An 18131-nucleotide genomic window follows, 5' to 3' on the forward strand; every position below is an offset into this window, starting at 1 on the left:
AAAGTGCTAACCAATTTGCTCGGTGAACAACACATTGGAATTTTGGGTCCATGGCCAGAAAATTCCCCAGATCTCAATCCCATTGAGAATCTGTGGTCAATCCTCAAAAAGAGGTTGGACAAACAAAAACACAGAAACTGTGATCAACTCCAAGCACCGATTAGGCAAGAATGGATTGCCATTAGTCAAGATTTTGCCCAGAAGCTGATATCCAGCATGCCAAGGCAAATTGCAGAAGTCTTAAAAAAGAAGGGTCAACACTGTAAATATTACGTATTTGCTTAAACTGGATGTATTTGTCAATAAAAAGTAAAAAAAAAAAAAGCAAAACCTTATGAAATGCTTATAATTGTATTTCATTATACCATATAAACATCTGACAAAATGATCTAAAAAAAAATGGAGGCAGTAAACTTTGTGAATATCAAAACAGAATATAATACATACTAGAACACTAACAAGGACATGGCAAGGGCATAGTGGAGAAATAAGAGGTATATTAGGGTTAGGGAAGGTTGTAGGCTAAAGAATTAAAAAAAAAAAGTAAGATTGGATTGCAAATGTAGAAAATGCATGAAGACATTGCTGAAGCTATGAAGGTTGGATGGAAGAATGGTGAGGAGCATGGTTAAGGAAGACCTGAGAATACGAGTGGGTTTGCAAAGAAGAAGAGGATCAGACAGATAATAAAAATGGGAGATTGTTGAGAGCTCTGTATATCAGCAGAAGGATTTTGAGCCATATGTAGGACTTTACAGGAAGCCAGTGGAGATTTAGGAGAATGGGTGTGATGTGACCAGGAGTAAGAAGATGAGTGCTCTAGGAAAACACCCAGTTTTTGAACCAGGGGAAAATAGGATACAGAGACTTCATCAATGAAGAGAGTAAAAGAGACAGGTTTATTGAAGGTTGATTTTGAGTCAATAAGGATGAGTTCAGTATGTCACTTGTCACATTCACCTGGCGTTGCGGTTCCCACAGCAACGCCACTATGTTTTGTTTACTTCCTGGCTTTGGCTTCTTTTGGTCCGCCCCCATATTAGTTGCTTGCCTACCCGATTGTAATCACCTGTATCGTATTAGTCCTTGTTAGTCTCTGTGTATATAAGTCCTGTGTGTTCAGTTTATCTTGGCAAAGTCTAGTCTATTTGGTTGGTACGTTTCTGAGCAGTTGCATATCTGGTTTGTTTGATCTTTGCCTGATCCTGTCTGTATTGTTTGCATCGTGGACTGATTTCTGAATATTGACCCTGGCTAGTATTTTGGATTACAAATGTGAAAGTCCCTTGTTCTCTAATAAAGCTGCATTTGCCTTATTGTGAGCGACTCTGTCTCTGTATGTGCTTGTATCACTATTTAACAAAAAGACATTTCATCCTTTATTTAATTTCTGATAGTCTTGATTCTAAATGATTGACTTTTAATAGATTTGATCTTGATATAAATCTGGGTGTCATCCACATAACAAACCTCAAGAGGAGAATGGAGTGACATACAAAGGCTGCACTTAAATTGAGTAAAATAAGTTAGTGATCATTCATTCCAGACTTATAACAAGAATGGAAGATTAAGAATGCGGCAGTTAGCAGTAACATGTTGATGGTTTACATTTATTGGCCATATAGAAATACTATTTAATGTTAATCAGCTTAGGTGTAACAAAACAAACACATTAAGAATTCATGCAGTATCATTCTTTTCTTTGACACTGAAGCACCGTGGTCTCTCTCCTTATGCTCTGTAGTTTAATGATCAATTTATTAGTCCCAAGCAGTTTGTCTCCCTGGCTGGCAAAGCTACTGGAAGTGAACCAATGAGCTTGGGGGAGTGATGCTCACATACTCCCTCTGTCTCTCTATTTCTCTTTCTTTCTCTTCTTAACTATTTTATGCAAGTTACATTATAAGTTTCATGTGACGTGAAACAGTGTTGAGCTTTACAAAATCCTCAGTAAGATCATTATAATTATATGGATACATATATTGCTATCTAATAATTAAGGTCATGGTATTATGGGTAAACTCCCTAGTTCCCATGGCAATGAATAAAGCTAATCTCTCTGCTTCCTTTCTGTGTCCTGCTCTTGAAATAAAAAAAAGAATATTAAACCAATATTTTCCACCTGACTTTTATTTTTCACTCTTTTTAGGTGTCCTATCTTGCAAGTGCTATAGTATTTACCCATCTTTATACTGGTAGCTAAAATATCTGTTATATCTTTATAGAATAATTCAGATCACGACTTTGCATCTTAACACATCTGCCCAGCACACAGAATGTGAATTTTATTTGTATCAGCAGCACACAACAGACCCTGTGTGTTGTATCAGCAGCACACAACAGCCTGAGCTTTGGCAACCTTTAACACAGTTTTGCAGTACGTTTGAATTAGGAATGTGTTATATATTTGGTAAAGCACTGTTTTGCATGTTGCATGTTTGAATGGAGAGGCTATGAATGAAGAGTTAAGGAGCATGTTGCCAGTACCAAATTTTACACTAAGCTGGAATAATAATGAAAGAAATACTTTAAGGAACATACGCAGTTTTCACACACACACACACACACACACACACACACACACACACACACACACATAAATATATATATATATATATATATATATATATATATATATATACACATACATATATCAGTAAACCTTTAACAGTGAACCAGGATATGGTATGGTATAGCCGATGTATGGATGCTGAGGACAAGCCCGAGGAAGCAGTCAGTGTTTTATCTCCTTCCCACCTCAGCTAGGGCAAACAATGGAGAGGTCAGAATGGACTTTGAACACATATCCTTTAAGGGGGACAAAACACATACATGCACACATACTGCCGTAAATGTCCTGCAGCATTGCAGGCTTGTGTGTTGTATGCTACTGCTGCAGGTGAGCTTTTGGCAAGGCATTGCAGAGCTGGGATGAGGGATGTGGTGCCCGCGGTTGGCTCCAAGATGCCAACCAGGCTGCAGAGCAACACATGCTGCAGCATGCAGGCTTCCATGCAGGAGGCCAGGACTTGGCACTCAACACAAACGTGACAAGTCACACGTTCCCTCACAGTCCATATGTACAGCATATATAGCACATCACTGATTAGACTTTCTCAAAGGGTGGGAGCAGATGCTAAAATATGTTTCAATCAGAGCACCATCACATGTGCTGGAGGATCTCACAAGGTGGTTAAGATGAACTATAGTTATGATGGAATTCAAGTATTTCAGTGTAACTGAAGGTAAGGAAAATGTTTGATGTGTTATCATACTTTAAAGTAACGTTCAAATTTTGTGCATGCCTGTGTGGGCTCGCGCCTGCCAGATGTAATATGGTCCTGAACATCTTGACTCACATGTTTGAGCTGATAGATTCATGGTAGATTTTGCACCTGGACCCTCAGTGGACAAAGTATGGCAAGAATTAGCAGCAGGTCCAAGCCACAGTCAATGGTCAGATGAGGACTTTGAAGAACACAAAGTAGCCCTTATCTACCTAAATAACAGACAGTGAAAGTCACCCACCCTGATGTGAGTTGCAGATCCGATATGGTGCTCATAATAGGGATCATGCAATCTGACTCAGAATTTGACCTCTCTCACCCACGGAAGCTAAGATAACACAAAGGCACTGAGTACAAATTTGCGGGCTTGCAAAAAGATCAGAACAACCAAACACTTAAACACAATGAAGCCTAACACCGTGCCTTTGTTTTATCTTAGCCTCTGTGTTCCCTAGTCTTTGTTATAGCTTGCTTTCCATTTGTCTTCATGTACTTTTGCTTTGTGTCTCCTAGCTTTCGTGTACCCTAGCGCTTGTCTCATTTATCGTGTATCCCTGTACACTCCATGTTGGCTCTGTGACCCTGGAGTGCTTTAACGACACGGAACCCGGGAGGGACTGATCGTGGCAATATTCAATATAACTGTCAGTTAGTCCCTCTTAGCTTCCCTGTTCCATGGTTTCCCAGTCTTGTGTTTTGGTTCCATTCCATAGTTTTGTTTTCTCTGCCCTTTGTTTGGTTTTCCACACCTGTTCCTTGTTTCTAGGCTTGATTAAGTTCATGTATTTAAACTCTGTTTTGTGGCCTTGCTGTTGGCTGTTCATTGAATGTGTTTGAAAGTGTGTTTGAAAGCCTGTTTCTGTAAATTTGTACTCTGTGCCTTTGATTTTATTCTAGCCTCTGTTATAGCCCGTTCTTTGTTTGTTTTTTGTTTATCATGTATTCCTATACTCTGTGTATTGGCTCAATGACCATGGACTGCTCTGACGACTCTGAATTTGGATTTGCCCCTAAAAAAAGCTCTCCCTTCTCCGCACTTATGTCTGCCTCCTTACCACTCACCATAACAGAATGAACAGTCCAACAAGGATGCTGCGAGAGAGCGAGACTATGAAAGGTGGTTGTTCCACTGGGACAAAACTCCAGCTGTTCCTATGCAGTCCTCGTTCATTACGTCTCAGCGCCACCAAACTAGAGACAGCGAATCTCCTGGTGCTGTGGGTACACGGGCATCTCGTTGTTCCCAGAAAAAACAGCATCCCATGTGTTTTGACGACAATTATATCCCAGGTAACTGCCAAGAGTCTACCCCTCTTTGCTAAGGCTGTAGGGAAGAATGGCCTGCAACACAAGATGTGAGTAGTTGGAGTGAAGGCTCAGATAACCTGTTTCTAGGCACTTGGTGGATGCTCAAGCGCAAATGCGAGCTCCCCATAGCCCATTTGTGCTCTGGGAACAGCAGAGTGGGTTCTGTATCTGTTCTTCCAGGGTCACTCAACCTATACCCATAGCCATCTTCATGCTATTTCTGGCGTGAGATGCCACCCAGCCTGATCCTGTTCTACGCTGCCGATCCTGTTTCCAGATCTGTTACCGTGGCTATGCATCTAGACCTACTTGACCTGCTCCCGGACCCACCTTCTGACTCAAAGGCTTCATGTTCCCTGTCCCAACCTGTGTCCTGCTACCTCTGCTCCTAGGGTGTGTACTGTCATGGTTAATCCCTCCCAGCTTTCGTGTTCCATGATATCCCTGTCTTGTGCATTTAGGTTCCATTCCTTAGTTTCGTTTTCTCCACGCATGTCATTTACTTTCACCTGTTCCTCATTTCTAATCTTAAGTTCACGTATTTAAACACTGTCTTGTTCCCTGTGTCTTGGATGTATGTTTTGATGGTTTTGGAAACCCGTAAGTTCGTACTCTGTGCCTCCTAGTGTGTATGTTTATCGTAGCCTTCCTGTTTCTTAGCCTTTGTCATAACCTGCTTTCCCTGTTTGCCTTTGTGTGTTTCTGGTTTGTCATATATTCTCAGAATCTCTGTTGGCTCTATGACCCTGGACTATCCTAACAACTCTAACTTTAGATTTGCCCCTAATAAATATCACCTCTGCCTCCTTACTCTTCACTGTTACTATAACATTTTTACTATTCCATTAAACATTATGTGCCCATTTTTCAAAAGAATCAGTAATGTATAATACTTGCACTACTATTTAATGATCTTTTGTTTTAAAATGCTTTTGGGAAACCCAGCTTTGATTTAGTTTTCTGATAATAGATTCTAATAGTGGACATAAATTGTTTTAAACTGAAAAGCAGTAGTTAGTTTACTACTGCTTGAAATCTAAATTTAGTTTTACACTTAGTGCTTGTAAATTTTATATATACTAAACAATTAACGTAACTTGAAGGTATAACCAGACTGAACAAATTAGAGTTCAGTTGATTTTAATTGATTTATTTTTATTTACGGCATTTAGCTGACACTTTTATCCAAAGCAACTTACAATTATGACTGAATACAACTTGAGCATCTGAGGCCCTTGCTCAGGGGTCTAACAGTGGCAATCTGGCAGTGGGGGGGCAAGAACTGGAACCTTCCGATGACGAGTTAAGTACTTTAACCACGGAAGAGATTATTTTATTCTGTTGATTATTGGAAAACTGAGAACCATAAACTCTGTATAGGCTGCACATACTCTGTTCATAGAAAGATGCACTCACAAGTTAAAAAAAAAATAAACAAAAAAAAACCTCTTTACAGATTGTAAATAAAGAAAGTTTGTCTGGACTCTTTGCAGTACTACTGTTTGTAAAATAGTGCTTCATTTTGTAAACTGGGACAAAAATACACTTGCATGTGGACCTAGACATGAATTAATTTTTTTAGAACAGAGTCCATGGGTTTGAAATTGATTCATTGGGGGTGTGTCATCAAAGACAAATTAATGGCAAAGGATGGGATAGTGTGATTCTTTTGTCTGTGCACGTGCAATTGGCCACATGTTCATTCAGTAGGACGTTCATTTTGGGTATGATTGTGGGTAACCTAATGTGATCTGCTTTGCCTTTGTCATAATTTCTCTTAATACTCCTGTGGTTAACTAATGATCATGACCTATCATACAGCTACACAAAAAAAATGGTTTGGGGCAACAGTAACTGGATTTAATTTTAGAACCCTAAAATAATGTACTACACTTCAGTTCAACACTGTGAACTTTTTTTTCTCACATACTCACTGTATTGAACAACCCTCTACCTCAAATTCAACATAATCCCTGTTTTTTTTTTAATCAAATGAAATGCAGTGCAATCCATCACTCATTTGTCGTGTGTGGCTAAATAAATTAATCTATAATATGGACTCACATACAGAGCGCAAATGTATTTCTGCAAGAGAGTGCATTTGTCTCTCTCAGTTTAATCCAATCCAGCCACTCCAGCAGTCACATGAGAAACCTAAACAAATGATGAACCACGGCACAGTGCTCCACAAAAGTGGTGATTGAATTCACTGTTGGAAGGAATGTTGGCTGCTGGGATATCTTCTGTTGCACACCTCTGCTCTATGTCCCCTGTGAGATTATATGTTTGGATACTGCTGCAGTGTCAGCATAGTAAAAGTGTGCTTCTCCCTGGCCCTGTTGCTGAAGCATAAAATGTGCACTGTAAACATACTGTAGATGGTTCCCGATTGGATAGCTGTGTGAACAGAGATGCATAATATTTGATATTTGGTATTTGACTCTTGCCAAGTTATTTGCCAAGCTTCTGAATGTGTTCTGGCCTTAATTAAGACAGAACAGTATGAAGGCACCATCATTTGACTTCCTGCACATAGGCAACTTTAGTTGACCTATGCTGAAGACCATTCTAGTGCCAGCTTACTCACAGAGCCAACAACCCAGCAATCAACAAGCAGCAGACCTAAACACACCGAATATCACACCAGATGACATTCAGACTGTTTAGATTCCTTTAGTCCTTTAGTCAGAACTATCATCCAGATGTAGACAGGTGAGTGTGCTGTTAGCCTGAACTAATCTTTTAGCATTATTAGGATTAGAGTTCTACTGAACAACAGACCATCACAATGCTTACCTTAAGCCTCCTCCATTGGCAAAACAGCCGTGAAAATAGGACAATGCAGGAGATTAATGTTTTTTAATGCAGGGGTTGTTTACAAATTTGAGCCAATGTGTAAAATTAAATTCATATAACGAATGTAAAAGATTATTGTGATGCTGCAACTTCCTGACTGTAGGGTATGACTGTTCCATCCCTCCTGACTGTAGGGTATGGCTACACCATCCATCCTGACTGTAGGGCATCACTGTACTATCCCTCCTGACTGTAGGGTATGGCAGAACAATAGGCAGGTGAGCTACAGTTTGCAACTGTTGCTGCTATTCATGAATCAATAGATGGCCTCTCTTTTGCAAAGTTCTAAAAAGATTAGTCAGAATCCAGGCAACCTGCGGGCCTGCGTAGATAACATGGCACAGCAGTTATTGGCTGCAGAGCTGGCTGGATAAAGTCTATTGTTTAAGGGGCTTAAGGCTTTCTGGACAAAAGGTCTACTCAGAAAATGTTGCACCATCTCACAAAAAAAAAAGAAGCTGTGAATAATGCCATGTCATGCCAGGTGAGTGTGTCTACTATTGTAAATGAATGTGTGTGTTTGTGTGCAGCGCTATGCTTGAAAAGCCAGTTTTGTAAACAGGATTCTTCACTTTATAAGCTTCATGTTTTTAAGTAGTGTAGATGCACTCCCACCACCCACTTAATTAGTATAACCTACCTGGCACCTACACATACTAACCATTTTATTAAGTTCTTATGACATAGGTGCATATATCAGGTGCATTTTGCCAAGGCGCACTGTGCAATTTGCTGGACAAAAGACCATGGAGAGGATATTACTTGGCTGGAGGACCATTCTCAACACAACATTAACAATGGCATGGTAATGGAATAGGTTAAATATCAATGTCAATGCTGAGTTGAAAGTGGTCCACCATCCAAATCTCTCAAGACAAGTTTTCCTATGGTTAGAAACTGACCACTGGTTGAAGGAAAGGATAACAACAATTGTGCACAAACAATTTTGGCTATAGGTGCTAAAGGTTTTTCTGATTGAGTGTCTGGTGAGTGTATAGTTAACCTTTAAAACGTTTGCTGCTGGTTGTGGATGATATGCATATAAACTAGTCCAGAGCTACACAGCGTAATTATCACAGAGTAATAAAAAAATAGGTTAAATTGGATATACATCAGTAGCCTAAAGCCAAATGCATTCATGCTCTTACAAAATCTGTGCAAATGATCTGTAATTTTGAAATTTGTCCTCACAGCAGTTCCTACAGCTCAAATAACAACAAATCAATATAATAATAATAATAATAATAATAATAATATAAAATATTGTTAATAATAGTTAATATAACAGTATAATAACATTGTTAAATAATAATCTAAATGATAAGCATAAATAACAGACATAATTGTCATGAATGCCCACCCTCCTCACGTCCCAGATATCACGGTTTCCCTGTCTTCCTGCCCTCCCTGGTTCCATGCCTTAGTTTCCTTTTCTCCGCTGAGGAGAAAAAAACAGGGGTGTATAGGGAAATATATATCTATATATATACAAAATATATTAACAATGTATGTACAATATATGTATAGTATGTTTATATACACAATGTACACTGTATCTGTTTAGTGTATGATTGTCTTGCTTATTTAAGCCCTGTGGTTTTGTCTTCTGGTTGTTGGTTATTGTGGTAAGTTATGTCCTTCTGTCAGTTCTGCATTATGCTCATTTACTGTTGTCAACTGGGTTTGTTGTCATTACTTTCTGTTTACTCTGGTAGTGTGTAATTTTACCCTTAGTGTTACCCATTTTGCCTCTGTTTGTTTTACCCTTCATGTTTGTTTCCTCATTTAATAAACTGCCTCCTGCAATTGCATTCTACCTCTGCCTGTTCCTGCTGGAATCATAACAATAATTCAGACAGACAACAGGTTGCTGCCCGTTGCAAAGCCAGTGAACCTCCTGAATCTATTCCCACAGACAGGCTGGCCAATGGTAGGAAGAAGGTCTCCAGGGACCTGGTGTGTTGGTTGCTCTCTGGCATGGTCACCTGTCCTTCTATGTGGCTGAAACCCTGTCTACAGTCAGGACTTACTCCAGCATTCTGCAATGCTGGTACATGCATGCCAGTGGCCCTGGCCTCTGCTTCTGCCATTCAAGGCATTGTGGAATGCACTGGAAACAAATTGAGTATTGCCATTTCCTTGTTCTAAAAAGTCTGAATTAAGGGCAGTTTAAATGTGTCCTAATTAAGGCATTTTTCTACCTGGACCTCATTATGTACAAGTGTATCTGATGACCTTTCAAGGGGATAAGAATTTGAAACACCTTACTGCAGAAGATGCTGGTCACAGAGCTCGTAACTCACATGTACGCTTATAACTACATAAACTACGTAATCATTTTTTTCTCCATCTTGTGTTCTTTTTATTCTATTAATATAACAAAGTATCTCTGTGTATTTTCTTCTTACTGCACTGACTGATTTCAGATGCCTTTTCGTAAATGAGAGGAGACAACTATGTAGTAGTACGAGCCAAGTTATTATTATACTTGTGCAAAATGTTATATTTGAGCACCGGGAAGTGAATTTGCCCATATAAATTCTGCAATGCGCCACACGGAGGCGTCAATCGCACATGTCTAAACGCCAGAAAGTATTCTTGGGAAAAATTCCGGATTTTAAGTGTTTATCCTGACGTCAGTTTGAACGGTTCGTGCAGTCCTCGTATCACTTCGCGCGACTCTCAACTACGCTTCGTTTGGAATTCGAGAATCGATGGACTGGAGTCCACAACCTACCAAATCTGTACTAGTGGAGTCACTGAAATGATTTCCGCTTGTCTTTCAAACTGGACTAAAAACATAAAATGAATACCTGCGCAATTCTTTTGATTCTTGCTGTTCAGATTCACGCCGACAGCGTTGAGGGACCAACAGGTAAAGTCCGGTCTCTCCCGTGTTGTTCGCACTTTAAAAGTTGTTCATGTTTGGGCCATGAAGATACCAGACGAATACTCTAGAAATAATTTAAAGACGGAATTGTCTGAGTTGTTTTAAAATTTTGTTCTGAACTTTTAATGTGGATGTTTAGTTACACTTAAGTTAAAGGGAGAAGATATCTTACGGATAAAAATAAATCGTCGCGTTGTGCGTTTTTTTTTTTGTATGTGTTTCTGGGTATAAAATGTTCCGGATTTGGTTTTGTGATGCATGAAAATCCACCTGGACAGTAGAAGTAACGACTCGTGTGATCGCGTACCCTGATCTTAACAGGCGAGATTTAAAAAAAATAATTATTATTATTTTAAAAAAAGTTTTCTGAAGGTAGGCTAAACTGTTATAGACTTTCCCCTCTTTAATTCACCCGCGCAGTTTTAATAACGATATTAATGAGGTTTTTTAATACCGTTGTCTGGGCTGATTTGTTTTATTTCTTTCCACTGAATAAAATTATAAAAGCAGTGTTTTAGGCTTGTTTCTTAGCCAGATCATACCGACGGTCTTGCTGCTATTTATATTTAATATTTTAATAGGTTAAAATCTATTACGCCAATCTATTTGTCTTTAGGTTACGTTATTTCACGCCAGTGTGAAGTTACATGTTTTTCCATGAAATTGCAGACTTTCAGTATTTTTGTTTTCTCCGTGCTTCTTGCGAGTTCAGTTTGATATGCTCCGCACAGGACATTACGCCTATACCGTTCGAGAATACAGGGCAAAGCTCTCCTCCTCGTCCATCAGCACGAACACCTCAATGATGCATCCACCCCTGGCTTTGTTATTCTATGAACGCATCATTGTGATTGAACTGGTGTTTACCTTGTTGTCCACTGCATTTTAAGGTCGAGTAACACACAAAACTTGCCAAAAAAAACCCCTGAAAAACCATGAAACAACGTGATTGTAATAAACATTACACAATGTGCAGAAAAGATCTTGCCATGAGCTGCGTTGTCACAGCCTTCTAGGTCAGTCTTTTCATTTCTGAGTGTATAGCCCACCTCTGAGAGTTTAATATGTATTAGTGGCAAATGGTGTGGAATACTAAAGTATAAAGGAATCAGTGTGGGCTAAAAGATCAACCTTGTTAAAGTGTGAGCAAAACCAGAATATTTTCATATTGCCATTGCATACAGACACCTCAACATAGGAACTCTAAGAAAAATAAGAACTATAGATTCCCTTTTTTGTAAATCTGTTTATTTAATGCCCAATTTAATGACCATCTAGAGAAAATTAATTAATTTTCACAGTTACTCATACAGTTAGTCCTTCATATATTCTTACACAGAATTTAGGAGTTGTTTCACTAGGAAGCAATGCTACATTGCTGATATCACTTTGCTCCCTCAAAGCCAATCTGTTGTCAACATAGCCTTATAGTTTGGCTTGCCTGAACAACTTGACAAACAGTCATGATCCATTTGAGAAAGTTATCGATTTTCAGTTAACAAAATGGTGTCCATTTAGCAAGCTGTCAAGTACCAGGGGTGTGTTTGTGTTTTGCCTGGTTCTGTGTGGGACATTTTCCAATGTAATCTCATGTCCTATCTTATTAAGATATCTGACATTTTTGTACAGCCTGAGTTGGGGGGAGTAGTATACCTCAGTGTGGGAGGAATAGTATACCTGAGTTTGGGGAAGTAGTATACTTGAGTTTGTGGGGGTAGTATGTCTGAATAGTGTTTTTTTTTCCCCCTTTTGGGATTTTTTCTTTGTCTGGTTGATGTAAGCTCCTCTTATCTAAAATGAGATTAATTCTATTGGTATAATTGTTTTCTATGTACCCTCATCAACACACTCCAAAAGTCTCCTGCAGATTAATTAAAACAGATTAAGAATTAAGTCTCATAATTAAATCTAAATTTTATTTTATTATTAGGTTATTACTTCAGTTCCCCTCAGAGAATGATGAATAAGAAGGTTGTATAGTTGAAAAAGAGAAAGAAATGTCTAATTGCATTGCAGATTATTAGTGGTGCAGGACAAGTTGACTTCTAAAACCTAAAGTAGGCTAAGACTCCTTTGTAGCTGGTATGCTGAGAAAATTCTATTGCCAAAAGTTTAAACTTGAAATTTTGAATTGCAGAGTGGTGAGGAGAGGGACCTCTCATTTATTTCTCCTCTGAAGGACATTTTATTTTGTTCTCCTTGCCATAGTTATAGACTCTGTAATAGTCCAGTTCATGTAGTGGTGCAGAACTCATCCCAGGTCTGCGTCAGCCATAATGAGGAGAATGAAGCACATTATTAAGATGAATAGTTTGAATTATGAAAATAATTAAAACCCATGAAGATAATTAAAAGAACTCAAATGGAATGGTGAGCAACTGCACAGGCTGTGTGAGATCGCTTGAGATTTGAAACGTATCAGGCTTTTTTATCTGCCTTTGTGACATTGCTGGTTTATGGAGACAACTCCCTGTGTCTGGGACAATCTGTTACAATTAGCTCTTGATGGCTCTCACCTGTCTATTTCTATTACAATTTGACATATTTTAAAGAGGCTTTTTTATGACGAAGGCTGATTTTTTTTAATGTGAGAAATATTTTGTATGGTGAACAGTATGTACTGCAGGATTGTGCCATTATGGTTTTTAGCCTTGTGTGCCAAACCCTAAAACAGTTAACATAACATAAAAGCACTCATTAACTCAAGAGGAAAGTTGTTTTTTTTAGTGTTTATTAATTGCATTTTTCAAACTATGATATATATTGTGCTTACTAGGAGCTGTTTTGTATTTTACAAGATAATATATATTGAAAACTCTTGACAGAGTATGAGTTGTATGAGTCATGGGCATGAAGGAAAACTGTTTACATACTTTTTTAAAAACTTGGTAGTTGTATTCTCCATTGGGAACAGCATGCATACTTGCATGCCATCTGTTCTTCCCGGTACCAGCTCTTGTTGTCAAGTGCCTTTGTTTTCGAGATGGCTCCATGCAGCTGTGTGTCTGCAGGGAAGTCTGTGGGGGATTGGGCCACGGGACCAAAAGCCTAGCAGGTGGGCATTCCCCCTCCTGAAGACATGACGCTCAGTCTGCTTATATGAACCTTTGCTCAGACAGACTGACGCCCAGGTGTACAGCACCAAGGTGCGGGAGGCCTTAGATGTTAAAACTGCGAAGATGCCGCACAAGAAACTGAACCGTCCATCCGCCAGACATCACAGTCGGCTCCTTTGACTTTTACTAATTGCAGGGCACCTTTGAGAAAGAGCAATGAGGATGGGCATGACTGGAATTGGGTCCCCTCTTTAATTTCAGGAAATGTTTGTTATTGCTGCCTCTGGATTCCCCTTAGCAACTTGATCTGAGATGACCTCGGCCCTGTTTTTCTCCTAGCATTCAGCCATGGCTGCCGCTGCCAGAGTAATGAACGAGGAAGAGGCAGGCAGAATTTCAGGGCAGCAGCCGAGGGAGCCTCTTCTAGAACATCTGAAGTAGTCCATCTCTTGTCGACATTGTTTTCTTTTGACTTCTCTGCTGACTGTTCTGGGTTGGGTGGGGGTGGTGGTGGTGGTGGTGAGAGGTGGGGGTGGTTGGGTGTGAACTGCCGCAGGGCCCTTTTCTTCACCTCTTCTCTTGAAACAGCAGTTCAGTGCTGAGTCACCTATGATGGGAAACGGGTGAAAACGAAGAGAGCAACTGGGCTCTGGGTTTCCTTTATTGTCTTTGGAAGGACTGGTTGATTCCTCTGAGATTTATTGAAGGTTTTGAAAAGCAAGTTGTTTTTGGAGGCCCTGATGGAAATCTGTTTCAGAGGAATTGCTAGTTGAAGTAGACCAGCAGCACATCAGCTCAGATCAATGTTAATGTGCGGAGTGTGTGGAGCAGTACCAGTTTCCGACAGTGCTACTCCTCAAAGAGTCATTTTAAATCAAGCTTACCCATGTGTGCTTTGTAGTAATTCAGCCAGGTGGCATGCTGTATGATTTTTATGCCAGCTTATCACAGTTCAGCTGGTAGCTGAAGACCTGGGTTTCTTCAAAGGGCTTCATTCCCCTTCTGTTTCTTTACTGTCTGCTTGAATAAAAGGAGAGTTTTGTGCATTCAGAAAATTTGTACAGCAGCTGTTTTCCCTATGAGGCACTGCTGCAGTCTTCAGAATTTTCAGTTTACATGAGTTCTAGTGTACATGAGTTCTAGTTCTAGTGTTTCTGTGCACTGTGGGTCCCAATCTTGGCCCATACAGGATATGCGGGGCATAGGCAGACATTAGGGTGGGGGGTATAGGCAGATACTGAGGAGGCATAGGTGGACACTGGTGGTGGGGGGGGGGGGGGGGGGATAGGTAGGGGGCATAGATAGATACTGGGGGGGCATAGGTAGACAATGGGGGGCAAAGGTAGACAATGGGGAGTATAGGTAGACACAGGTTCTGTGCTGCATCTCTGTAAGGCACAACTTGCTCTCCATGACTATGGCCAGAGGACATTACAAAACCGAGTGTGATAGTCAGAAATCCATCGGAGATCCTGAAAATAGCTGTTGTAAGTAAAGCCACAGAGTCTTAGAAGATAATTGCATGCACCGCATTTTGTTGTGTCATGATCTTTGCAAATGAGGACCACAGATGGGTCACTAAGCAGGGTGGCTCTCCAGAGCCATTGTGCTCAAAATGTGGAAATCTGTTTTTGCCTCAAATGAGTTAAATTAGCTTGAAATATTGGATTCAGAAAGCTTCAGTATTGCCTTTGTTCTCCCTTCATGCAAACATGTGAAAAATGTAAAATTATCCATAAATAGGTTCCCTTTTTGGAACCCTCCACTACAGAACTGTGAACTGAAACAGTGAAGATCTCCCACTTCATTGCCTCATTTATTTGTATGTGTTGAGACTTCACAAACAGCTTTCCACCTCTCTCATGCAGTGCCCTTGGTCTTGGTTGAGTCAAGTGCCCCAGTAACCAGTGAGTTGATCTGGTTTGCTGGCATGTTGATTTGTATGAATTAGCATGAATATGCACTGTTGTTTCTGAAGCGAAAGTGATGCACAGTTAAGATAATTCTTTTTAACGAAATAAGTCTCTGATGTACTGGTGAAGATGAAGGTGCAAGCACCACATTCTTCATAATGTTGCTTGCAGTAGCAGAGTTGTCTCCCTTGCGCTGACCCTCATCCTGGTATCACTGCCCTCATCCAAAACTAATGGACCTCACTTTACAGTGCTGCTGTTTTCAGAGGATTATCATGCTTTTTGGTAATCAAATGCAGTTGCTTTGTGCAATTTTTTATGAACTCCTGTAGTGAATAAATTTAGCAGATTCCCCAGATTCATTTTGGGTATAAAAACCTGCAGCCGCAAAACTCGATGTGGTAAAAGAGAAAAGAGATTTATTGTAAAATATTTTTTTTATGTGTGGTGCTGTTTTTCTTCAGTGTGTGCCTTTCTCTCACAGGGCTTTACAAAACAGTTATGTGCATGCACATAAAATTCAATTTATGACTGAATGAATTTGCCAACCTGCTTCTCTCTGACCTTTTGGATCATGTTTTATGGCAAAGCAAAATGGAAAAGGTCTTTATGGTCTATCTGTTTAGCATTGTGTTTGTGTGTATTTGTGTGGGTGCATGAGAGAGTGAGACTATATGTCCCTTTTTCTGTCTTTGGGCTGGTATAGATAAGTACAGGATTCATAAAAGTGCATTCTCTGGCCATGAATGTGTCATGCTTGGTGTATTGATAGTCCCAGGAGGCCACAGGGAGCAGTGGGCTCAGCGGCCCAATCTGCCTCTGACAGGCGGGAGGATTTACTTCAGGCTTCTCCTTTCCCCCCATACATCCGTGGCCTGATGGCCTTCCTCTCACTGGCCCAGTGCAGGAGAGATTCATACAGTATTGATCCCTGAACCCTGGCAAGTTCATTCCGATACGATTTCATCCAAGTTGTGTCTGCCCAGAGCATTGCCTGTTATTGAAATGCGGAACTATAGGGGCCCCTGGAGAGGTCGTCTGATTAATCTGATTATATGTTTGTGCAGTATGGCATTATAAAATAATGTACAGTGCTGTCTTTTATTATATTTATTGTCACATTTGTATAACTTATTTTAGAATATTTATTGTTGCATTTAGCTAAGTACTGCTATTTCTTGCAATGCATATTTTCTGAAATAAATAAACAAACAAACAAACAAACAAATAAAGGTCAGGACAAATATCTGCAACACTAACATTAATGGGAGTTTATTTTTCTGGGAGAAACAAGCTTGTACGGTTCAACGTGGTAACTACCAGTTACTAATGACGGTGCTTTTGGCCCTTGAAAATGCAGAAATGCAGAAACATTTCCTTGGATCAGAGCTGCATTCTGCCATGCTAGTTGGAGCTCACTATAACGCTGTCTATAGACCACCCACTCCTGCCTCTCTCCAGCTCACTATGACGCTGTCTATAGACCACTCACTCCTGCCTCTCTCCGGCTCAGATGCCCACATGCTGTTGGATCCTCGGCCTGCTCTGCTGAATCCACTGATTGGGCTTCTTTGTTCGCATGTCTCTTTGACACCAGGGGCTAAGTGTGGGGCGGCATGCTGTGTACACGCTGCTCTGGGGTATCAGTGGTCTTGCAGATCTGCCTGCCTGCCTCCGGCTGCCTGCTCGGTGGACTGGAGGCGTGCGTTAGCTGCTGGTTCTTGCTTGTGGCACACAGGCCTTCCTCCATCTGTGTCTCCCTCCCCTCCAGGAGTGACGGCCTCTGCTACCTCTGCACACAAACGGCTCGTGGGTCCTGCAATGCTACTGCTCCTAGCGCCGCTCTTCTGGCTGTCCTCAGAGAGGCCGCTCTCATACGGCTTTTTTTTTTTTGACTTTTCAAGTTCTACTGGTCATCTGAACCTTGTGATATGTTCTGCATGCTGGAGTGTTATTATTAGTTCAGTGGAGGCTTTACTGGTCTGTTAAAGTTCAGTATAAATTAGGTTCGCTTATGGTTAAATCTAAAATTGGCTGGTGGAAAATAAAATAAAATATTAAATACATCCCATTTTACAGGGGTGGGGGTCAGCCGGCAAATATCCAGTAATTCAGGCAGGATTTCTGTGGTCGTGAGCCTCGGTGCTGTCAGGACTCAGTTGATACCATGAAATATAAAACCACTTCATGTGCCAAAATGACTCCTCCATGCCTTTTTTTTCTGCACAACAAGGCCTGGTGTTGAATTCCTTCACAGGGACAGGTGGGATCGCAGGCTAAGCTAGCTGCTCCCATGGGTGTCATAAAGCCAGTGCCCTCATGGTGACTGGGCATCATTCTACCTATTATCACATTGTTTTCATTAAGTCATTACGAGTAAGCGGGAGAACCGTAGCATGCTGCTCTCCACCTAATACCTTGTTAAGTGAATTATAACCACCTGTTTCAAGAGTGCCATGAGCTATGAGAATTCACACATCAAGCTTTAAATGAACGACTTCTTCAGCCACTTGTTTTCTGTCTCGGCCCGGTTTTGTTCTTGTCAGCCTGTCACATAAGTAGGAAGTGTTTGTGCTTGAGCTTTCTTGCTTTTTTGCTTTCTGTCATTTTATCCTTCCCACTTTTTTGTCTCTCTCACCTCTCTCTCTTTTTCTGTTCCCTCCACATTCTGCCATTATGACCTACCATATCTCTCTTTGTTTCTCTCTTATTTTTTTTTAAATATTGTGTATGATATTCACTCATGCTGACATCACTCTCTGAAACGTAGTTTGCATGAAGAAAGATAGCTAATCTCACACTGTTTATTTTCCTGCAAAGC

The 18131-nt window shown here is 40.4% G+C and overlaps 1 protein-coding gene across 12 annotated transcripts in view; it reads left to right on the forward strand.

Annotated features, from left to right (window-relative positions):
* The first annotated feature begins 10055 nt into the window (after positions 1–10055).
* The window catches only part of ptprub (protein tyrosine phosphatase receptor type Ub), a 137367-nt gene continuing 129291 nt past the window's right edge, over positions 10056–18131 (forward strand). For 6 of the 12 annotated variants that reach the window (XM_035530544.1, XM_035530550.1, XM_035530551.1 and 3 more), the window contains exon 1: positions 10057–10326. In XM_035530544.1, the coding sequence (XP_035386437.1) occupies positions 10257–10326 (70 nt within the window). In that variant the 5' untranslated portion in view covers positions 10057–10256. Of the gene's footprint in view, positions 10327–18131 lie in introns of all 12 variants that reach the window. The other 6 variants (XM_035530547.1, XM_035530546.1, XM_035530552.1 and 3 more) reach the window with 2 other exon arrangements.

This window comes from Electrophorus electricus, chromosome 10 (genome assembly GCF_013358815.1).
Source record: "Electrophorus electricus isolate fEleEle1 chromosome 10, fEleEle1.pri, whole genome shotgun sequence".
NCBI classification, from domain to species: Eukaryota; Metazoa; Chordata; class Actinopteri; order Gymnotiformes; family Gymnotidae; genus Electrophorus; species Electrophorus electricus.